The 25631-nt window shown below is 40.8% G+C and overlaps 1 protein-coding gene and 1 long non-coding RNA gene across 2 annotated transcripts in view; one reads left to right on the top strand and one right to left on the bottom strand.

Annotated features, from left to right (window-relative positions):
• LOC138452567 (uncharacterized) overlaps positions 1-25631 on the top strand; it is a 790762-nt gene that overhangs the window by 103674 nt on the left and 661457 nt on the right. The window lies entirely within an intron of this gene.
• LOC138453813 (taste receptor type 2 member 41-like) lies at positions 20095-20778 on the bottom strand. Its single transcript, XM_069606987.1, has one exon. The coding sequence runs from the start codon at positions 20776-20778 to the stop codon at positions 20095-20097; it is 684 nt and encodes a 227-aa protein (XP_069463088.1).

Below are 25631 nucleotides of genomic sequence, written 5' to 3' on the forward strand. Positions count from 1 at the left end.
GTAGACCAAAACAGACACATTGAAGTTGCAAAAACTTGTAAGCATCACCCAAAGGAAGAGCCCATAAATAGCATGAGATGACAGGAAACAAGCAAAGTTGTAGTCAGAACCAGCACGAGGCATGGGCAGTCTGTACGTTGGCGCAGGGCCCCACAAGGCACCAGTGCCTGCCTCAAATGCTGCACAGCTTCCATGTACGAAGCTCGCGTTACGCCACGCTGACGCTGCCCAACCTCCTGACAGCAGCCCATCAGATGCTGCAGGCCCTTTAATGACTGCTTATCGCTTTCTTTCTTCAAGCAGCGCATTAAAGTGGGGGTGATTTACAAATGATGGCCCATTGAAGAGACCATTGTTTTGGAGATATTTGTAGCGTTTCTTTGTTAAGAAATGCAAATACGCATTTTCCTTGTGAAAGCACACACAAAGCATCAGTTAGATGGCTAAATCTACGCTCTCCTCCGGGTCACTTACAATAGATGCAAGAAAACAGTTATAAATGTTAGTTGCATTATTTTCAGATATTCATATTTATTTTTGGTAGAATGTGATATTTGTATCACATCATATATGAACCCTTCATTTGTCAAAAATTGAAACACAATGAGGTACCCTTTTCACACATTACATGTTGGTATACGTCTTGAATATACATTTTGAAAACCCAAAGGCAATTTTTTTGCATTTTGCTGAATTGCGTTCTGATATTTGTAGTCTCCCAGTCAAGATGGGGGAATAATGCCACAATTGTACACTTTTTGCTTAACGAATTTCTGTAATGATTCATATATTTGAGTGGGTACCTTATTATAGACTTTTCAAGTCATCTTTATAAAGCATTGTTGCAAGCCAGACGTGGCGTTGAGGAGGGGGAAAGTGGAAAGGGCATGTGAGTCCTGAATATTTGCCCAGCATGTAGTAAGAGAGGTTGCAATCCTGGAGACTGGTGCAGTTATGTTTTCCTGATTGTGGCCATGTGCTGCTTTTCAGGGCACAAGCAAAGGATACATGTGGGTGGACAGTGTGACTTTTTTCAGGGTCCGGACGCACCCCCATTTCTGTTTTTGAGGTCGGCAAGCTTGCTCAAGAATTTGTCCACCAGGATTTCATCCAGGTTGTCATGTTTCCAGTGCAGACACATAAAATGATCATCAAAGCACATGCTTGTATTGGGACTTTGTTTTCTAGGGAACATTTCACTACATAATGCTGGGCTTAAAAGATGAGCACCTTGTATACTTGGCCAGCGTATTTAATGAAAATGTTCCTTTCGCAGGTTATTTTTCTGTTGTTTATTACTCTTTTTGAAAGGCCAATGCTCTTTTGTCTAGTGCTCTTTCTTCTAAGGGCAAAGGTCAAGAGAACTAAAGTTGTACCTTTCACTTTAAGATATATTCACTTACTGTGCGTGTATTCTTGAGTGCTAGCTCTTGATTTTCTCTATGGGGGCAAAGGTTCCCACACCGAGTGAAGCGTCAGAGCCATACTCATCCCCAGCATGTTTACTTAATTATTTATTTTTACATTTGTATAAAGCAGACAAAGCCCTTGGGCATCTAGGCGCTATTGCCACTGGAATAGGAAAGAAGACATATGATTTACAGGAAGGTCTAAACCTATAACGTCTCAGCAACGGTCTCCCAACCTGCTCATTTGCCTTTACAACTTTCTGTTCTAGGATACCCTGCTATTCTACACCGGTGAACAGTTTTGGCCTTCTCACCCCCTCCAATCAAGGCGGAGGGGTTACATCAATGAGGTTATGTGCTCATTTTGTAATGAGCAGCACTTCCTAAACGTAGTTATTGCTGTTTTTTTTACAGTCAAAATAATACTTATCTGTAGCTTTTGAAATAAAAGCATATTACCAATTTGAACAATAAGCTCAAATATTCGGTATTGCGTCCTTTTGCTGACATCTGGTTTTCCGACTGATGTTTTGCCACAGGAGTTTTGCCGAAAACTTCCATCGGGTGGGAAAGGGTAAATAAAGGGTCGGGAGAAAGGGAAATAAAAAGAATAATTAAATGAAGGGGGGTTTGGGTGGTGAATCCCCCAAAAATAAAGTCAAAAAAATGTTATTAACTTTTTTGGCAAAACTCCCGCGCCAAAATACCCTCTGGAAAGAAGGGGGTAGGCGAAATGACATGGAACCAAATATACACACAATAAAATAAAAACAGTCATGAAACATACAAAAAAAGAGGTGGGTTTCAGTTAGTAAAACAGAATCACCATATTTTTGCAATGGCTTCCACACATAGGGCCTCATTATGAGTATGGAGGAAGCCATGCCTCTTTTAGCGGCATACTGGGTACCGGGTCCGGGGTCCGTGTACCTGGAATGGGAAAATACCGGGCCATTCCGACCTTGGAGTGCCCAGTAATTCCCTTTCCTGGGACCTGGACCCGGTACTAACATCCTGGTCTGCTAGCGGGTACCGCTAAGGATGCCTGGTTTTACCAGACGTCCTTAGCAAGACCCGCGAGCAGACCTCGTAATGAGGAGGTAGAGGGTTAAGGGCGCCGGCAGCTCTACCTTCGCCGTTAACCCTGTACCGTCTTCCTCGTAATGAGGCCCAGAGTATTTTTAAACCAGATTTTCAAAAGACCTTTTGCAATCAGTATTTCTATCAATTACATCTGGGAAGAGATGTGTTCAAGTTCCTGATCATTTCTTTATCTGCCAAAATTAAGTCTGTACAAGGTATTCAGCTGTCTGCTACTTCAATAAAATGGCTCACTTCTGATATTGCCACATAGGTAAATGTTACATTTGGCAATTCATATACTGGAGGTCACAGTGTATTTGTATACTACCCTACACATGGCAACATCATTTTACTTCCCATGATACCTTTGTGTACTAGAGACTAATTCTGTGATATCACTGTCACTATTTATGCAAATTAGGGAGCCCCACACATCTTCTGCTATCCAGGGCATGGCAAATTCTAAATTGGTTGCAGTCTTCATTCATCCCCCTAGAGAGTTCACTCTAGCAATACAATAGGATTCTCTTTGATCGAGGTTGTTATGTATGTCACCTTGTATTCCTGTAGTTACCACTTCCACAATTTGAAATCGGATATGAGCAATTTGGTGGTGCAATTTTTGCAAATGTCATGCCACTGCTAAATTCTGGTGGTTTGTATATTTGATCTGTGTTTGTTCCATCTGTTCTTAACTGGTCTGGTGGACTGTCCAATGGGCATTGGATAGCATAGATGCCATTATCTGTATCACAGGTGGCATAATTATACAGTGCTTTTTCTCTCCAGATCGTGGATGAAGCACCACATTGCCCGTAGTCACATAAATGCAGTTGGAGCAATGAAGGCCTAGGAAAAGTACATGCATGTTCTATAATCACTTTCTTAGACCAACTAAAGTCAATTTTTACCAAGCGGTCTATTTAATTGAGACCACGAGTGTATGAAAATAAGGGAACACTCTGAAACAATTCCATAACTCTCTTGGCACATTTGCACATTTGAGTATCTCCAAACGTTTCTTAATGAACTTCTTGATTTTATTGCTTTGTGTGGAAAACCTGGAAACATATACTAATGGACTGTCCTTGAATGCTTTGGTGTTGTTCAATGAAGACGTGAGATAGCTTGCACTTTATCTATAGCTAACTTAACCTCTTCGTCAGGATAACCACTGTCGCTAAACCTATTGGCCATCCATTGGATTTCTTCGTAACATTTTGCGTTTACACTTATAATACATTTGACATATAACAATTGACTGTAGGGTAGATGCTTGATAAGACTTGGTGGGTGAAAACTAAGTCAGTGTAACAGGTTATTCCTATCGGTGGGCTTTCAAAAAATGGTTGTGGTTAAACCAAGTTCACTGGGAACATAAAGAAAAATGTATGTCTTCGTTCTCTACTTCTGCTGTGAATTGAATTTGGTGGTGTATTTCATTGAAATACTCAAGAAACAATTTTAGGTCAGTCAAAAGTCCATTCCAAATGCTGAATATGGCATCTATGTACCTTCCATAGTATGACAAGTACTTATGCCAGACTGTATGTGAAGTACATGTTCTGTCTCAAATTCAAGCATGATGCAGTTGACATATGATGGAACCATGATTGCTCCCATAGGTGTTCCTGTGGTCTGGAGAACACATTACTTATAATGTCTGAAGGATGTGTTCTGGGAAATAAAGACAAGTAATGAGATAATTAATTATTTAGAGGCACCAATATGATCCTCTTGTTACAAAACCCATTTAGCCTCCTCCAAGCCCAAATCACGTGGAATGGAGGTGTACAAACCTTTGACGTAAATGCTAAACATTTCCAACGTGAAAGTATTCAAGGTCTTTAGAAAACCCGTACTCTGTTGGTAGCTGCCAAAATGGGTCCCCCTGGAGGATTGACCAATTGAAAAACCAGTAAAATAACACATACATCTTAATGAAAAGTATCCTAATACGTACCAAAACCATAGCGTTTGCAAATACATACAAGCACAAATTCTGATCCCACTACTGAGATTCTCTCAAGTCTCAAAGAGTTGTTTATAACAGCAAAGGGACTAGGTCAGATCAGTGACAACACCAGGTGTTTCCCTTCCAATAAACATCCTAAAATACCTATATCATATTTGCTTTTAAAGATCCATAAACAATTGATTAATCCTCCAGGGAGATCCATTGTGGCAACTACCAACAGTGTACTTCAACCTTTAGGGTTTTATGTTGATTTTATTCTAAAGCCACTTATCCAGCAGTCTAGAATATATATTGAAGAGGCCGCGCATGTGGACACTTAGTTGGGCAAGGAGAGGCGCGGAGCATTTGTTATATTAGGCCACAATCTTGGATTCTGGTTTCCTACTCACGTCGTGCTACACAACCGACCACTCGCCCAGACATAGACTCACTCGACTATCTTCAGTGCTTCCAATCCGGAAACTGTGGCTAGTGTGGCAGGAACCCATTTAATGGGTGTCATGAGATAAGATGGAGAACTGCTGATTGCATTGCACCACAATGTTTTGTCAGGGTTAAATGCTGCATATATGTTTTGAGCAACACAAAGGAGGTGATGGCTGGAAGGTTTACAATTGATCTTAATCTCTGGCATTGCTCTGGGCAAACCTCCAGACCATCGTTATTCACCTGCCAAGCCATTACAGAAAGGGGACGAAATTCGTGGTTGGACCAAGTAAGTCCTTAATGGTGTTACTTGATATTATCATCAGGCGTCTATTAGTGGGTTCTGGCAGCATTTAGTAAAATGCCCTTCTTACCACATCGGCTACACTGTGCTTTATAAACAGGACATTCCAGGTTGTTGGCTAGATGAGAGTCACTCACACATCACTTGCACTTTTTGGAACTTGAGAAAGATACAGATTTGTTGGTGCCCTTTTTTCGGTCAATCTCCTTTTCATCCTTTTTTGGATGAGATTTCTTTTTTGTAGATTTCTTAGTTTTGTGTGAGGCCACAATGTTAACTTTAAATTCTTTTGAATCTAACTCTTTGACACATGCTAACTTATGTTCTAACCTTTTGGCAATCTCAGGAACACCATCTAAATTCGGGTCACCTCTTGCCAGATCTCCTCCCTTCTTTTTGTTTCCATCACTTTTAACATAAACTGGTCACGAAGGCGCTCATCATAAGATGAGCCAAAGTTACACGTGTTAGCAAGCTCTCTACGAGCAGTGACAACGCGTTCAGGTGACTCATCTTCCGCATGCGCCCCGGTACTGAAATAATAGCACTGTAGTATAATTATGTCCTTCTTCTCATAATATTGGTCAGTTTTTTGTAATATACCATCATAAGCAGAGGGGAGTTCTGATCCTTCAGCAGCTGCTTGGGAAGTTGCCACTAACTCAGGAAGACTAATGTGCCTGCCTTCATAACCTAAGCGGTTTTTTCCCTTTATTGTGCATTTGGTTATACAACATTTACACGTAAACAAATTGCTCTTATACAATAACACAATTTTCATTAAAATACAACCAGACTTCCCTCTTATATCAATTGGCAATCATAATAAAGCCTCATCATGCTAAAAAATGTAAGAGCATTGTCAAAGTTCAATTAAATATTAAAACACTACGAATAAAATCACTTGTAGTTTAAAAGATCCATACTAATGGACCCAATGTCTGTCAATTGAGATCAATGGGACATTTAAAAGGTTGAGTCAGTCTCTTGATTCAAATCAATCTATTTTTAATCAAATTCCATATATGGGAGGCTGCCGCCATGATCACCAGGGATTCTGTGAAATAGATAGTGCTCCAGAATTGACCGAACCATGGTCCTGAAATTCAGCGTCTCCTTTCTTGTATAGGGGGGCCAAGAGATAACAGTTAGTGAGGACGTGTCGGGCAGGTTCGATGCCCCATTTACACATTCTGCATAGATGATGCTCCCTCAGAATCCCAACCTGAGCAGTGTTTTAATAGACATCTGCATCTCCCCTTGTTGAATTAGGCCCATGGATGGCGGTGACATAATCAATAAAGTCATCTCTCCATGTGGCCCATGGGACTACAAGTTCACCAGGTGTCTGCAGGAAGTGTGGTGGTAAGTTAGACATGATAGCGCTAACACTTGTACTTCCGCAATGATACTGAACAGGGGTGGGGGGAGCGCCGGTGTGGCCGGAGGAATATCTCACTATCTCATAAAAACTTGATAACTGGGATTAAGGAGTGAGGTTAAAAACCAAACATACCTACAAGTGAGAAAAGTTGTATACAGCAGCAGCAGAAAATGCAAAGAACCTGGACGGTAGATCGCTTACCAGCAGGTAGCAGTTCAGAAGTCCTGTTTAAGTCTGCAGTAATCAAGAAGAAGAATATCCACTTGCTGTGCTAGAAAAATGAAGTGGTGCTGCAGGGTAGTGCCTCTGGATATCTAGAAGACGCTGCAAGGGACTACGTGATCTTGATGACAAGCAACCGTCGGTCGTAGGTCTCGACGAAGTGCTGGTGAGTCAACTGCGTATCACAGATTTACAGACAGAGCGAGTCGCGCAGTTGGCAAGGCAACCGGCTTATGCATTGTAAGAGCAGGTACGTAAAGGCATCCGTTGCCGGTGAACTACGCAAGAAGCGTAGCTGGCCAGCTCGCCATGTAGATGGTTTATTGGACGACTACGCAAGGAGCGCAGCAGGCCTGGAAGCCAGACTGCAGAATTAAAGTACGTGGCATAAGTAACAACACGTCTGGGAGCAGGCCAGTTGACGGCAGGACGCAAAGAAGGGTCCTTTCTTCTCTCCTGGGTGCCAGAAGGCAGAAGGAACCTCAACGTGTCACACCAGCACCGGTGAAAGGAACAACAGGTCAAAGCAAACCTCAGAGCAGCGCACGCAAGGAGAGAAGGGAGGGACAGGGATCTGTGAGTAAGGAGAAGCAAACATCAGCAGAATGAGGCAGCACACAGCACAGCAAAGCATATGAATCAGCAAGAGTGTCTCCAGGGGTTCAGATGAGCCTAGTCGCCATTCTGAGGTAATGAGGGACCAGGAATCCACGAGTTTTCTATAAGTATTTATTTATGTATTTATTTATGTAAAAGGAGGCCTTCCTGTCCATTATGGACCTGAGCTTGAACAGTCATGTAGTCTTATATGCACTAGGAGTTGGAAACTTAAGAGGTTCTAGGTAACCTAGATAGCCTCATAACATGTCGATTTTACACCGACAAACAGAATAGCAAGCAGGTAAACCAATACATATTTAAATGTAGCAATGGCCATAACATCTTTATGCATTCAGTTAACTGGCCCAACATTTTTTTGTTATTTAACCTTGGTTTGGATCGAGAACCTTATTTGCCGCAAAACATGTTTGTTTATTACAGTTGGCCAGATTCATAATCATGTACTTATAATAACTGATTACAGTGATGATGCTCAATAAGATATCATAATTTATAAACATAACTACACACATACATATATATATATATCAAAGAAAGGAAAAGTAATCCAAACAGTGAAGTACTCGCCAGAGAAATGCTTCGTCCGTTTTACAAAAGCCAAAAGCAACTGAAATGTCCTATAAGAAATCCAGTTTTATTGCGGCATTAAGCCCAAGATAGAAAACACACGGTACACCGCGTTTCACAGCTTCCTCGCTGCTTGATCACGTACAAATGAGTGCTCTGTGACATTGTGTAAATATACCCACCATTTCCCAACTCTATGGTTCTACTACCAGTGGTAGTCCCTTTTTGGTTTTCATTGCCACCAATTCTTTGCCTATTTTTACTGTTGAACATGGTTGCCATTTTGTAATGGCTTTTACAACGACTCCCACATGCAAATTGTTACTGATATTCTTTTGTTGGAGCATACCTAACCATAAGAATATAGTTAGATTCCAGGCGTTTGACACATTCTAATGTGTGTTCAACAATATGCAGTTGGTTTGATCATTTTACCAAATTGTACCACTCATATTTAAATGTTGACTTGAAGTAAAAATAAAGTAAGTAAACAATGCTGCTACTTACATTACGAATGTTGTTTTTACAGTACAGTGTATGAGCCTTTTGTGCAGACAAAAGTCAGAACTTTTACAATAAAGTGCATAGTGCTGATTAACTGTAAACAGGTCATAAAGTGCATAGATCAAGCCTTGCATACAAATACATGTCTAATGCTTGTCAGTAAAGTGCATAGTGCCTTACTTTACGTAACCATTGCATAAAATTCTCACTTGAGGTAGATTCATAAAGTGCATAGTGCAGATGTAATTTCACTTGAGGTAGATTCATAAAGTACATAGTGCTACTGTAATCTCTAGATAAAATAGACATTTGAAAATCATTATATATTGTAAGCATAAATCCAAGCTGAGCTTTCTATGTATATTGGCAGCAAAAAAAGGGCAACTATTATTTCTAAAAGGCAAATTCTCATTCTCCTTGCAAGGGAACCACCACGAAGTAGACGTGTTTTAAAAATACTAATAAAAACACACATAAACACCACTGATTAAACAATCATAAAACCACAACCAGGCACTAATCGATAATATAACATCTTAAATAAGATGTGATAAAAGCCTCATACCACCGGTAGTGGCCGTGTAGTTATGGTTAAGTTGCTAATCCTATAGGAGGAGCACTTTTTGGGCAGCTTATAACTTCGCTCCCCCTGGACGAATCCTCACTAAAGTTTGCAAAAAAAGTATATGGCCCACTCTGAATTGCAAAGTTTGGTGAGGTTTGTCCAGGGGGGGGAAATTATAGGGGGGGTCCCAAAATGTCTTTTTTTCCCATAGACTGAATGGGGGAAAAACTTTGCGCACGGCTACAGATCAAACCGCTGGACGGATTGTCACCAAATTTGCGGCAGGAGCAGAGGTTTGGTGCTGAAAGCATGCTTTCGCAAATTTGGTGAAAATCCGTCCAGTACTTTTTTTTTAAACGATCAAAAAGTAGGTCCAAAAAAATTAGTGATATCTATGTCCGCGTTCACACTTCCCTGTTCTCTCCGCGGACAAGATAACGATTATCTAATCGGGCGCGTCATGTCCATGGAAATGTGATGCGTTCGCTCTTTGGATGGTGAAGAGAGTGAAGTGCGTCAGATTGTTCCGATGCGTCCGCCATCTTTGATCTGTGTTTTGATGTCTGCGGACATCGCCACAAAAACATATAAAAAAACAGAACATTGCACTTGTTAAACTTATCAAATACTGTCTCGGAAGGTGAGGGTTGATGAGGCTGGTATGGGATTTGGCAGCAAGAAGTAAAAAAGTGGTGTTTTTTTGTCACGAAAGTTATACCGTACATTTGGAGGTGTTCCTCAATATAATGTGCGTAAAGTACACGCGAAGGACTAATGTGTCTGTGTTACAATGTATTTAAAATAATATTGCAGTCAGACTGGCGCCCCCTAGAGTTTAAAGTACAGGCGAAGGACTAATGTGTCTGTGTTACAATGTATTAATAATATTGGAGTCAGACTGGTGCCCCCTAGAGTTTGGCATCTGAGGCAGCCACCTGCAGTGTTTGATGGAAACAGCGGCTCTGCACGTGTATGCGAGTACCAGTTCTCATAAATGTGTTGAGCTAGGTTGTTGCAAAGTGAGAATGTATTTGGATTCTGAGTGAAGGTCACCAGCTTTGATTTTTTGGTTGCAAGCTAAGAAAGCCCACGCATGGCACTAAAACTATAGGGGTCAATTGTTTTTTGACCTTGAGGGAAAGGGAATATTCAGTAAGAATGCAGGGAGAGGAGGTTTGGAATAATGAACATTTGATAAGGTTATGCATTCCAAAAGTTTGTAAGGAAAATGTAAAATCTGTTCATGACAATTCTTTAGTGCGAGTGCATTGAGCATTGCAGTCTGAGTTACACAAAGAGAATGGAGACGCTGAATATCATGTAAGTTTGCTTTTGACGACTGTACACAGGAACAAGCTTTAATTTATTATTATCTGAACATTAATTTTGGCAATGTAACTGAAGTACTATCTTTCTGTGTGGTTGTCATTTTTTTGTGGTTATGCGGAGTGCAGAATCTATGTAGACTATCACTAGGTTCACCTAGGTTCAACGCTAATATTTCTTTAAAATGTCATGTATGACCATATCGATTTGTGTATTAGTTTCCACGTTTTTTTTGTCTTTTTTGAGATTGTTTGCTGTGTGTGCTAATCGTTAGTTTAAACTCTATGCCGAATTAAGAAATCAATAGATGTGTTGTAATAAAGATTGGGTATTGATACATATTTTCTGTTATGTTTTCCAAATAGCTACATGCTGCCTTACTGCGATTGCCATGGATTCCAGATGCCTACTGATGGCTTCTTCATACGCCAGGTGCACATAGTCGTCAACGGGTGGATCACCGTGACTGTTTTGTGGGACGATCGCCACGGGCCCATGTGTTCATACACTGCACTAGCGATTAGGTGTAACATAACATCTTTTATGGTGTTCTAGGCCCAAGTTCATGCCGACGCCCTGGAATTCACTGTGCAACCCAAGCAGATCCTTTATCGAAAATGAACACTTTGTGTATGGGAAAAGAACAACGTGTGCCTCACGATTGACATTTTCGATCACGAGCGAAGAAACAAATTTGCAATTTGATTGAATATGGGAATAGTCGGATATTCTCGGAGAGTTTATTGTGAAATAAAAGTACTTTACAAATTGTACAGTGTTATTGTTTCCTTTTAAAGACCGGTTTAATATTTCAAATTGTGACGTGCTATGTTGTTAGTCAATGTGTGTTGATTTTCGGGTTCTGCGTCACGGCACGTAGGTGATTAAGGGCGCATTTGGCTACGCTGAAGAGGAACGTCAGCGAGAAAGGTGTTGAATATCACTAGGGTTGGTTATGTGAGGGTCAGGGGCAGAGCATATGATTTAGTGACGTTAGGGTAGTTTACTTTAGGCAGATGACGCAATGGATAAGAATAGCACAAGATGGATGCGCCTTGCTGTCACATTTCGTATGTTTCTAAAAGAGGAAAAATGAGGTAAGGTGCATTAGAAATGTTTGCCATAGATCAAAGTATGTACAAAAATACTTGGTCGAACCCTCGGGACAATAATATTTTCTGATCGTTGCACTTGTGAAACTTATGAAATAATGTTTGGGGAGGTGAGGGGTAATGCTGATGGGTGGAATATTTCGGACGGGAATTCGAATGAGTTTACAAAGTTTGTTGGGATTTTGTGCACACCTTATATGACGAATCATTTGTGTATTCTTTTGACAGTTTTGAAAAAATCAAACGTGGGTGGATTTCCATCAAATTTGCGTAAGGCTCATTGGCAACGATCGAAAAGCATGGTTTTGCAAATGTGGCAGTGTTTTCTTATTTGGCAAGTGTCATAATGTAGTTAAAAAATCGCGGTATAGTTTTAGTGACTGACGGGTCATAAGGTCATGATCCGGACAATGTGGCTACTGGCCATGACCAGAAGGGACAAAACATAGGATTAAAGTGGCCATGTCCACCTGGGACTGGCTTTGTGGTAATGTTATTTGAAATTAGGATACATTTGAAAGGGAAGAAAATTGTGTTTGTGGTAATATGGGCACAGGGTTTTGTTTTTGCCTTTTGCAGGCTGCCATGGAAAGCGAAGAGGGGCCCTGTATGGCACCCCCGCCTTCCCTTTCCATGGTGGCCATCTTGGAAAAGGATTTTCCTTCCTAAACCGGGATGCCAAAGGCGTCCCGGTATAGGACGAAAATTCCTCTTTTTTAGTAGCCCGGGTTACCGCTTTGGAAACCTAGCCTGCTAATGGCATTCATCCTCCATTTTAGGGGCTGGAATGGGGAGTAATGGTCCAGAGACCTCGTTATCCACTCTCGCTTCGATTGGGCTAATAACCTGGGCTGCTGGCACTTTATCCACTGTTCCAATTCCTGGAACGGAGGGGACCGCCACAATATTTCCATTAGCATAACACAAAATGCAAATGGAAATGTTGGAAAATCTTATTGCGTCTATGTACTTTACTGAGAAATATAAAGTAGATGGATTCTATGCAGGTTTTTTTTAATTCTATTTTTTAACTGTGAAAGGTGGTTCCTAAAGGAACATATATTTTGTTTTTGAATGGCTCTTTTTTGGCAGGAGAGGGAAGAACGAAAGTTGGGGAGGGAACTGATGGAAGAGGCACAAAACACTAACATGGAGGGCCAGGTGGACGGGGGAAAATGTTGCACGTGTGTTATTTCTAAGGTAGGGTGCAGTGTTTCTCATGCTCCTTGATTACAGCAGTGGTGGTGTCTCTTGGGGAGAAGGGATGGCCTTAGCTGATGTCATTTTAAGATAAATAGCAGTTTTGCTAAAAGTATGTACTGTGTACTAGATTGTTAATGGCTGAGTACGAATAGGTGTTGGAGCTGTGCAAGGGAAATGTTGAAGTTGCAAGTTCCTACATCAGTAGAAAAGGTACTTCCACACTGTCCACGAAGCACAGATCTTATTGTGAAGTGAGTACGGGTTCTCGGACACGTCATCATGCTGTGCGCCACTATATGGTCATGTGGCATTCTCCAGAAGGTGTGCAATGAAGTCAGATGTTCGTAGAGATTATGGTTACGTTGCACTACTAGAAACTTATGAAATTCAGTAAAAAAACTTTGTTAAACGGATGTTATGGTTAAGTTGTGCTACTAAAAACCTATGAAATTCAGTAAAATAACTTTGTTAAAGGGACATTATGGCTAAGTTGCGCTACTAGAAACCTATGAAATTCAGTAAAAAAACTTTGTTAAAGGGATGTTATGGTTCCAAGTAAAACCGAAAAACCCTTGAAATTCGCCAGTTATGGTAAGCTAAGCAACTATAACTCGCCCCACCACTGTGCACTGCTATCACTAACACCCAGGACATCAAAGATGACATCACACATGTCATTGATGACATCACTGATGACATCACATGTGCATTTACTTTCATAAAAAGTCTGTACAAGGGATTCTTATAGTAATGTTGATCAAAAAGTGTGAAGGGTTATTGAATACATTTCATGAGGTACGTAGTGCATTAAGTAATGCATTGATATGAATCCCATTATATTATCAGGTTCTTTCCAGTATACTAAGCTACTCATGTAGACACATAGGCATTGTGTGCAACATAGATGATGGATGTGCAATATTATTAATCTTACCATGTTCAATAGTAAAATGCTACATGCTTCTTATTACAGTTTTGTCTACTGGGCAACATTTAATAACTAGCTAATAAAACCCACTTACTACATAATTGCATTATTCAAAATGAAACACAAATAACAACAACACATATAAATATGAGCATATACAGGGAAAATTAAGTATACAACAGTATTAGCAGCCAATCTTCATACTCCAACTGATGAACTTTATACACAGAAATGATCGCTGTGCTTCAAACCTACTAATTCGCTATGTATAACTATCATATAATGTGACTGGACCCTAAGGAGAGTAGTGTACATACAATGTATACAAATATTGAGCATATCCAGGAAAGTAAAGTAATTAAAAAAGCCAGAACTACAAGAAAGTGTTGATAACCTTACTGATTACCTTTATACACACAGAGCATTGCTGTTTTCCTAATCTGTGTTTTCCCCTGTGTATATGTTTCATATGCTGTGAGTGAAACCCAAGTGAATTATTCTAAGAACATATTTGAAGTATAACTCTGCAAATATAGTATTTGAATATAAATAATGAGATTATGATTTTTTAGTTTCTGACTGTTACTGGCCTAGATATATCACTAAAGGAAGAAATAGGAAGCCAGACATGGGATGTCATCAGTGATGCCATCAATGACATTTGTGGTGTCATCTTTGATGTCCTGGTTGTTAGTCATAGCAGTGCACAGTGGTGACGGCAGTTATGGTTGCTTAGCTTACCATAACTGGCGAATTTCAAGGGTTTTTCGGTTTTACTTGGAACCATAACGTCCCTTTAACAAAGTTTTTTTACTGAATTTCATAGGTTTTTAGTAGCGCAACTTAACCATAACGTCCCTTTAACAAAGTTGTTTTACTGATATATATATATATATGTATATTTATATATGGCACCATGTCATTACATCGCGGGATGATGACATTTTGCGTTTTTTTTCTGTGGATAGTATAATGAAAGAACTCATTGAATTTTTATTTGTTTTTATTTTTGGGGGGTTCCCCCAAACCTCCATCCCCTTAAATGTTGTATCTATTCCCGAACACCCCCACCCATATATATATTTTTCTACACCCCTAAAAATTTCGATTAGTTTTTTTGTTGTGAAAACCACAGCGAAAAAAACAGCGAAATTTCATCCCGCGATGAAAGGACGTCGTACTATAGATATATATATATATATATATATATATTACAGAGCCACGTTAGTGGCTGTGTAGTTATGGTTAAGTTGCTAATCCCATAGGAAGAGCACTTTTTGGGCGGCTTACAATTTCGCTCCCCCTGGACGAATCCTCACCAAATGTTGTAAAAACAGTATATGGCCCATTCTGAATTTTTATCCAAATTTTAGTGAGGTTTGGTCCTGGGGGAGCAAAGTTATAGGGGGGTCCCAAAATGTATTTTTTTCCCATAGACATAATGGGAAAAAAATTTTGCGCACGCCTACAGCTCAAACCGCTGGACGGATGTCCACCAAAATTGCAGGAGGAGTGGCGACTTAGTCCCGAAAGCGTGCTTTTGTTAATTTGGAGTAAATTTGTCCAGTAGTTTCTTTTTATATACGGCCAAAACGTAAGGCAAAAAAATGAGTGATATCTATGTCCGCATCGTGGACAGGACACCGATTGGCTAATCAGCTTGCGTCATGTCTGCGGACACGCAACGTGTTCTCTGACTGGCTGGGGTGAGGCGTGAGGTGCGTCACATTGTTTCGATGCGACCGCCATCTTGGATCCGCCAACAGGGTGGCAGCGAACAGAGGCAAAATGCAATTTTGGGGAGTGTGTTGGAGTGAAGAATTGCTTGGGGAGCGTTGGGGAGTAAGAAATGGGTGAAATACTGTATTTGTTTAGGTGGCAGGTGCCCCTGATGTGTTCCCCATGTCCACGGTCAATATCCCCTATAAGCAGCCCACATACCACAGTCAAAATGTTTGGTATTATAGGTGTGTTATGCTGCAATGGTTGTGGCCAGGGTGTAGAGTTTTGGGTGCGTGGCCGAGGGCCGTAGGCTGTAGGCCATGCAAACAAGACTCTACGCCCTAGACACAACCACTGCAGCGTAACACACCCATAGAATCAAACACCCATCAAATATCCAGAACGCAAATGTTTGTGTACTGTTTCATTTGTAGAGTTTGTATGTGAAGTTTTGGGTAGGCTATGCAGTTAAGATTGTACAGTTTGTAATAGGACTGCGTTATAAGTTACCTTTGGAAGTAAATATTTTGGATTGTGGTGTATGATTGTGTACATTTTCTTTGAGATCTCATCGTAAACAAACTACTTTGCCACAAATGACTTTCACTAAGTTAGGGGTAGGTAATTTTGCTGTTTTTGTTGAAGGTGTACTGACAGCGTGGCGGCGAACAGAGGCAAAATGCAGTTTTGAGGAGTGTGTTGGTGTGCAGAAGTGTCTGGGGGGTTGGGAAGTAGGAGATGGGTCAAATACTGTATTTGTTTAGGTGGCAGGTGCCCCTGATGTGTTTGCCATGTCCGCAGTCATAGTGGTTGTCCATGGATATATCAATGCACTACTGGTAGTTTCACTTTAGTATGATGTTGGTTTTGAGTTGCTGTGTGAACAGGAGATGGACTGAGCTGAGACGTGGTGTAGCGTGACTGTGAGTCGGCCGCATTGGTGAATGGTAGCAAACAATTCATATGTCTTAAAAAAATATTTGTGATGCCTCTGTGCGTGAAGCGTTATCTTCTCCCATTCTGAGTGAAGGTCAGCGCTGTATAATTTTTGTTTCCTAGCTGAGCAGACCCACGCATGGTACACAGTATAACGTTCTTTTGTTTTTTGACCTTGAAACAAAGAGAGGATTTCGAATGGAATGCATGAAGGGAGGGATGTAATACTTTCAAATATGATAATGTTCACCATTCAATAATTGGAGGAAGGAACATGTAATTTAATTTTATGAAAATTCATTGAAGTGGACGGAGTGCTTGTTTTACGCCGATACAATGGAAATGCCGAATATTATATAAGTTTTACTTTGGACGAGTTTGTACACAAACTAGTCAAATTATAATTCGGTGACAATATTGGTGGGGTAAATTGTATTGTGTGTTGTGTGTGGTATGTTGCAATGACATGCAATTAGAACTTGTGTGTGTAGTTTTTTTGTATCGTGTGGATATGGGCACCCTCGAGATGGGTGTAGTGCAGTCGTGGGTTCCCCCAGGTTCACAAACACATAATTGAACGCTAATATTTAATTAAAATTCTGTGTATCTGTTCTTTTTGGTTTTATTTATCTCTCTGATTGTAGCATCAGCGTTAGCATCCCATTTCGAGCTTACCATAGTCCATAACAGAAACGTGTACAGCAAACTGAAGAGTAAATTGCACATTCTTTTGTTTGAGTTATCATTTGACGTCCATGTTTATCAATAGTTGTAACAGGGGCCCAAATTGATGGTTAAAATGATAAACTGTAATAAGATTGGTTACTGAGACACATTTTGTTATCTTTTTGTTAAACAGCTACATATTGAGTATCTGCGATTGTCATGGATTCCAGATACCAACTGATGGTTTTTTTAACTGTCAGCTACAGATATACGTCAGTGGTTGGATGCCAGTGACACTTTTTTGGGATGATCGACATGGGCCCATATGCCCGTACGCCATGCCAGCCATACGGAGCAACTTCATATGTTTTGTGGTGGCCTAACGGAAGTTCATGCAAAGTCTTCGCAGGAATATCACGTGACTCACAATAAACATTTGTGGATCAAAAACGAAGAAAACAATTACCTATTTGCTTGCATATGTAAGTCTCCGGATGTTCTCGGAGCATTTATCGTGAAATAAATGTACTTTACAAATTGTACACTTTTTTGGGGATGATCGACACAGGCTCATATGCCCGTATGCCATACGAGCGATAAGGAGCAACTTCATATGTTTTGTGGTGTCCTAACGGAAGTTCATACAAAGTCTTCACAGGAATATCGTGTGACTCACGATAAACATTTGTGGATCGAGAACGAAAAAAACAATTACCTATTTGCTTGCATATGTAAGCCTCCGGATGTTCTCAGAGAATTTCTTGTGAAATAAAAGTACTTTACAAATTGTAACATTTGGTATTTCCTTTAAAAGTATGGTTTCATATTCAAAATTGGGATGTGCTGTGTTGTGAGATGATGTGTGTTGATATTCCGGGTTGTGCATCAAGAAACGTTATCATGTAGGTGATGATTGGGTGCGTTTTACTATGCTGTATAGTAATGTTCTGGAGATAGATGGAGCATATCACTAGGTTTGATGATGTTAGACTCAGGCCCGGGGCATATGCATTGGTGCCGCCAAGGCAGTTCACCTTGGATGATGCAGGAACGGATAAGATTATCACAAGATGGCCGCGCCCTTCTGCCTTATTTCGCATGTGTAAAAAAAGAGTAAAAGTCGGTAAGGTGCATTGGAAATGTTTGTATGATCGATCAATGTATGCTTAGAAGTACATGCCCGAACACCTGGGAAAATAATATTTCTGAGTGCACTATTATTTTAATAGATCCATTTTTTGCTGCATTCACTGAAGAGGATTTTCTAAGGTTTGTTTCTGTATTATTTTTATTGTCTGTATGGTGTGTTAAAACATTTTTTTTGGAAAGTAAACATAAAGTTATGGGCAATCATTTGGTTATATAGAGAAGTGTGGTGTTTTCCATTCGGAGGGCAGGTCTTAGAATGCGCAGGCATTTACAAAAGGAATGCCACCAAGATGTCGGTTGAGGGGGTGCACACTGTGAGCCTACTTAGCATACTTCTGGTAAGAGGTTGTATACAACTGACTATGCTGGCATTTTCAAACACGACGAAGGAGAATTTCTGTGCTATAAAGGAAGTCGTTTCAATGCATAAATACACACATGCTTCCAATCACTGTATCAGTAACTAGTCTGCCAAACATTGGTTTCAGTCCAATATGCTTCACGCTACATTCAATGGTCGTCTTCCTATCCTGCTGTCCAGTCAGTGCACTTTTGAGCCTTGCTTGCATTTCCAAACTCCCTGCCACTACTTGATGTCCAAGTGCATAGCTGCCATGTGAGCCACTAAGAGCCATTGCTGGCTTTTCTCGTTGCATGATTGGATTTGTAGTTTCATGTTTCCCGTGCTAAGTATGGGCCTACAAATTCTAGCATGTGTTCATAAAAAACTCATGCTCCCGGCATGTTTTGCGACTGCGCTTCACACTCTGCTATGCCCAGTAGTGTGCTTTTAAATGCTCTTGTAGCAGATGTTGTGTTACCATGTGTGGGTTTTTAGGTAAACTAAAGCATGTGTGTGCCGTATATTTTTAAGAAGACTGTACCTTATTTCTCAGAACACCTCATGGTGGCAACAGTAGTGAGACGTTCAGCAAATGGTTATTTTCTTAAGTCCTATCAGTTTAAATTGAGGTTCTTAGGGTTTTCAATTTCGATTATACATGCATGATAGTACATATTCTAGAAGGCACAGAGATCTAAGTTAAGTGCTACGAGATGAGTGACTAGACAGGTTCAACTTGACGGTGACCCAGTCCTGCTCCTCAGACACACGTGTGGTCTGGTGCTACATCCCGAGTCTCCCCGCAGCGTTTAACTACTATGCCACAGGTATCCCTGGGTTTTTGAAGGTTTGGCATAGGCGCCAGAGTTTTGAAGTGCGTCAAGCGCACGTTTGTCTGAGAGTGTGTGTGTGTGTGTGTATTGTGTGTGTGGCCAATGCCGCTCCTTGCATCAGGCCATGTATTTTTGAAATGTCAAAATTAACTTGCAGGATTAAAAGCACTTCTTTTAATCCTGCATGTTAATTTTGCTTCCCATTTGCACCTCATTCACACTCCCATTCACACCTGCTGGTGGTGCCGCCCCCTGGAGGCTGGCACATCAGGCAGCCGCCTACTTGGCCTGATGCAAAGTTAGTATCAATGTTTTCACTTATTTCATCACAAGGAACATTTTCTTCCAGCCATTCTAAAGTAGTAGACATTTCTGTATAAAAAAGAAATATATATAATGTTTTTACTGTACATAATACAGAAAGTTTATAAATATATAAAATCAGTGAAAAAGACTTTGTTAAAGGAACGTTATGGTTAAGTTGCGCTACTAAAATCCTATGAAATTCAGTGAAAAAAAGCTAAGCAACCATATCTCACGCCACCACTGTGCACTGTTAAGACTAACACCCAGGACATCAAAGATGACATCACAAATATCATTGATGACATCGCTGATGACATCACATGTCTAGCCCCTTCTTTTTTGTTCTACACCTTCAAGAACAAAACAGATTCAGTCACTTACAATGTACAGACTCCATCTTACGGATTCAGTCACTTACAATGTATAGACTCAAAATGACCCGGAGAGGCACATGAGGCACAACGTCAAACTGATATGTAGTATTTAGAAATAAAGACAGCATCTTTTCTACCGATGCTGGGTTGAGGAGGTCTGGGTGATTTTAGAGCACATTACATGCTGGAGTATCCTTTGAAAGGCCAGAGAGAGTTTAGAATTTGCATGGATCAAAACAATAGAGTGTAGAGTTGGGAAGAAAATGAATAAACATTTTAAAACTTCATGACTAATGCTGTCAAGTGTCACTATCCCAGGGGCATTAACAGTGGCTAAAACAGAAAAACAGAGATAGGTCAACAAGGAGATCACTACAAATTTAATGGCACGGAAGTGAGCGTCCAGGCGTGGGTTCCGGAAACTTCCTGCCCTGCTCTCCAGCCGCACGGTGTGGCGCCAAAGGGACCTGATTAACAGGAGAGAGGAGACCGACATCATGGAAAAGGGCAGCGTGACCTGTAGAGCCAGCATGGGAAAGAGATAGATGAAATGCATCCTTAGGGTAGAAGCTCCCGCGGTGATGTTTAAGGAGACGTTTTGAACTCGGATATTGTAAAAGGTCCATGCAAATGGTACACTGGTCATGAAGGCGGTGAGTGCAGATCCCAGGATCAGCCAAGGAATCACTTTGGACGTTTTCATTTTCAGATGAAGGAAGAGCGGGTGGGAGAAGTTGTCAATCTTCACACAGTGTAAGACAGAGAGCCAGGTGAGGAACCAGGTATTGGAGTAGGTGAGGAATATCAAAAGGCTCATGAACAGATTATCCTAGTGAAGAGTGTTCACAAACTCCAGGGAGAATCCATTAAAGAGGACATCCAGTCCAAACATGCACTGAAGAGTTATCCTGGACAAACCCAAGCTGGTGAGGATGAGATCAGAAGCGTTCAGGCATCAGCTTTTCAACCAGTCCATCCAATTTACAAACACGATAAAGGCATTTACTGAAAGGCCTAAAGCGCATTCAATTTCCATTAGGATCACACCAACGCCAACATGTGAAAATACCATTATTTTCAGTTTGCGGAGCGTCTTTGTGTGGCCAACTCCAGCTGCCTCAGTCTGCTATCTGTTTCCCAGTGGTTGCGTGCCGTCCCTTTCCCTGTCTCAACAGAAGCTATAGATAGATGGGAAATTTGCATTAGTTCTGCATGAAAGGAAGAAGAAAGCTCCCAATGGTATTTGCTAAATCTGACTTTTAAGATGGAAAACATATTTTGAATATTTTGAATTTCAGTTTCTAGCTGTCTGAACCTCTAATGTACATCAGACTTGTATTGTTGCCCACAAATGCAGCTGGCCTTCATCCTGATAACGCTATTAATGAAGCTCTGCTGTGCACTGGGTAGTCTTGCCTTTTGATGTAGCTGTTGATTCACATGTCTAAGAGTTAGGAAAATAAAGAGATCCGAATAATGGATTGATGTTGTTGACAAAGTGCTGGTGGAAATGTTTTCATGAAAGGATAAATGTAGGAATATTGATTTGAATTCCAGCACAGACAGTGGATGAAGTGCACAAAAACAAGTAGTGGAACTATGTTCCCTGCTGGCCTGCCCACCCCTCCCACAAACCCCATTGCCACGCCCCCTCGCACACGCAACCAAAACCCCCAAACAAGCGCACCTGCTGTTTAAGGGAATGTTCAGTGCAGTGCACTGAAGTGCAAGTTTGAACTTCTTCCTACACTTTTATTTTAAAAATAAACCATTCCGGAACGCTTTCTTCTTAAAATAAACGTATAGGAACACTAAAACCTTTATTTTTTTTTTAAAGTGGAGGAGCACTGCTCCCAACTGCTTCCGCCCCCTTCGACCACTGACCACTGAGCATAGATGATGGGCGAGGCATAAGGGGAAATCCAAAAGAACTAGTGCAATTTTCAAATAATTAACCTGGGCACCCAACTCTATAAAGATTCCTGGTTTTAATTGTTATTCATGGAATGCTCTGCAGGGAGCACGCAGACAACCAAGTGGAGCTTTGGCAGTTTGAGTTTCGTCAGCTCTTAGCTATCAGTGTGAAGAATTTTATATTGTACACTCTGGACTGATGTGTTTAAATCTTTTTATGTCCCCAGTTCTCAAATGTTTTATTTTCATTACTTATGCGAGGAGGGCCATGGCCGGTAAATTCGATTTCAGTCCTGTTGAGTTGATGGGAATAATTCTATCTGACTTTATATTATCTAACTTTTGGAACCCTACTGTTAACGTCATTTTGGCGGGAGACCTCAACGTTCAACTTGAGCCCTTACTTGTATTTTTGGACGTAACCTGTGATGAAGATGAAGGGAAGACTGGAATATCCAAGATATTGAGGCAGGCCCTCCTCATTCCCATCTCTCTGAAGCACTAATGTTTTCTATACTATTTATTGAACTCAGCCTAAGGGCAACCAATCAGCAGTTACTCGGGTACCGACCGTTCAGAAGAGCTAAGGCCAGGACTCACCTAGACTATATTCTCCTGATATTGGAGAGCTGCTATCTGGCTAATAGGCTAGAAGGTATTACAAGACCAGAGAGGGACCATGATCCGGTCCGCCTCCCCTTACAACTAACTACCAAACATGTATTTGGGCCAAGCCTATGGTCAGCAAGAGCGCAACATTAGCCCGTACAGGAAACAAATCTAATGGGCTGAGCAAAATCATGATACTGCCGTACCAGGAATTTATTCATGCATGATACCAGTTTTTGAAACCTATATCTTATACATGAACACAGGCAATCTAAACATTAGAGCGCTGTTATAATGCCATTTGTAAAGCAATCCAGCCTTATCTATCAACCTCGGCACCCAATGTCCAGCCAAGCCTCGCCCATAATCCAGGTAATTCTTGGTTCGATCAAGAGATCCAGATTCTGAAGTCCCGGCTACATTCTGAGTTCAAGAAAGGACCGAACAATGATATATCCGTAGTTGGGGATTGTTGCTCCAAAAATAAAGTGCTTATTTCAGAAAAAGGAATGGATTTCAAGAGAAGGAATTGGGTTGCAATTCTGAAAGCTGCATCTGAGAAAGACTCCAGGAAATTCTGAATCTTGTGTTCAAGTGTAACTCCACAGACAGGTCTCCCTGCCCCACATCCACCATCACTGGTTCTGAATGGTTGAGGCATTTTCATAATTTGTATTCTGATAGTTTGGTCCCCATTAGTAACAACACAACGCTTTTTACCATTACCTGTGATAATCATGTTAGAGTTGACGCCTTTGTTTTTAGCCTCGCAGGGGTTATCAATACTATTGTATAACAGATTAGTGGGAAGCCCCCGGCCCAAATTTAATTCCGGGCAATCTGTTTCAGAGGGAGCCATTAATCAATGGAGTTAGTTCCTTCATCGTGGCATGCAGCTGAAATGACTTTGATTTTTTAGAAAGGAGATAGATTTTATCCTGCAAATTATCGCCCAATCGCCTTACTTGATTCCATATCAAATGTCTATGGAAGAGTTCTGAAGAGTTCTGCGGGCTTGACTTGAAGATGGTGCTAAGGAACACAATATTATCTCTGATTACCAGGGAGGTTTTCAGCGGGGGCGGGGACGGTAGAGCAGGCACTTACACTTCTTTCTGTAATGTTTAAATCTGGGAAAGTCAAAAAAGAGACACTTGTTTATTGATTTAAGAACTGCTTTGGCCACAGCAGACAGAGCCAAACTGTGTCAGGTTTTTAATTAACTAAAATTACCTTCAAACCTACTAAATGAGTTTTGGCCCCTTTTTTATTTTTAGTCTATATTAATGAACTGGCAAAATTGCAGGGAAACCATTGTGATCCTGCTTTATGCGGATGATGAGGCCTTAGTCTCCACAACTCCCTTTGGCACCAAAGACAGCATGTAGTCTTAGAGCAACACACTAAGGAGTTGAGGATTGCAATTAACAACACCGAAAACCATGGGGAGGGCCTGTCAACCCAGCTAAGCACCGAAGCTGAAACCCCACTTTGAATTTACAGGCGAAAGGAGCCACACATTTGATTAATTATTTAGGCATAAGGATCTCTGCCAACTGTGAATGGAAGGATCAACTGACTGCTTGAGCCAACAGGTGGGTGCTACCACATCATTGATACATACAATTGGGGGAAATGCAATTTTACCTGTCTTGCAAGTGCACAAAGCAATGCCACGTTCAGCTACCATGTATGGATCCGAATTATGGGACCAGTCGACTCTAGATTGGTTGGGCCGTGTGGCAGTTAATGGCGCTTCCAACCTCAGCCTCAAACACACCAATGGACCTAGCAGTAGCTATGCACCCGATTTTATATGCATTGCTTATGAACCCCTGCTGTTCTTGCTGAGCGTTACTTTAAGATCTGAATTGACGCTTCACAAAAAAGTCCTATGGTCCATCATGAATGACCTTCAAGGAAGTATCTAGAAAGAGCTCAAATGTATTTTTAAAAAATGCAGACAGAATTAGGTTTGGGCATCTCTAAAGCACCCCGTCAGTATGAACAACGGGACCAGAACTCTTGCCAAAGAGGCATTTCATGATCGGGTCCCTTTCCACTTCATCAATTTTGAGAGCCTCGGCACAAAATCTCCACCATATCTAAACATAAAACATTTTTGGGGTATTGCACAGTATCTTATTTGGACAGAGAAAACTGTTGATCGAACGTTGATTACTCGTTTCTGTTTAGATATTCTACCCCTTGCAGCATTTACCTCAAAATGGGCTCAAGGCAACTCTACCCATTGTCCCTTTTGTGGAATAGTATTACAAACAGTCATTCACTTGATCTTTTCTGCCCTTTGTACTCATTTCAAAGGAACAAATGGATTAAGCCCCTCCTTAAAAAGTACGGATCAGGCATCGCGACACAGCTTTATATTTTCTCAAGGTCTGTAACAATATATAAACTTCTATAGCCTTAATTTTTAATTTTAATGTAATTCTTTTTAAATTTCATTTTAATTGTTTTTTTTATAACGCGCCTTACACCATAACTGAGTTCGGTTTGTAAGCACAAATCCAGGATTCGAACCTCTGTTGCTCTGTGCAGCGCGTTGCGCCTGTGCTAGTTATTTCCTTCAGCCTGCCCTCAAAGTAAGGCGGCCCATGAGCCCAATTAGATGCGATTACAATCCAGTACAGCTAGATGCATAGCCAGCACACCTTTTTGACAAATTTGTAAACAGTAACTTTCTTAATACACTCACTAGTAAAAAGGGCCTCACAGATCCATGTGATACCCTTTTTAGCAGTGGTTACACTCATTTTAAAATCTCTTAAACAATCATGATCTGTAACTGCTTATCGATCTTAAACTGTTACCCAGAATTACCCTGCTCTTATTGCTATTGATAATGTGCACAGCTTTGTCTGTGTTGTTTTGAATGTTTGGCGTGATGTAATGCTTGCTTTGATGGCCTCCAGCTGAAAAAAGTATTGTTGTTGTTGTTGAAATACTTAACAAACATTGTATCCTTATCAATAATGTATATAACCAACTTTTTTCAGTCTGGTGCTGGAAATGCCAGACGTGACACTGAAGGGTACTTTGCGTGCAAAGAAAGTCTGAAATCCATTGTGGGAGGATAAACTAAGTGGAAAAGGGAAGGTCACGAAACTCTATGGCAACCAATATAGT

Source organism: Ambystoma mexicanum, chromosome 4p, assembly GCF_040938575.1.
Source record: "Ambystoma mexicanum isolate Mex_15411 chromosome 4p, UKY_AmexF1_1, whole genome shotgun sequence".
NCBI classification, from domain to species: Eukaryota; Metazoa; Chordata; class Amphibia; order Caudata; family Ambystomatidae; genus Ambystoma; species Ambystoma mexicanum.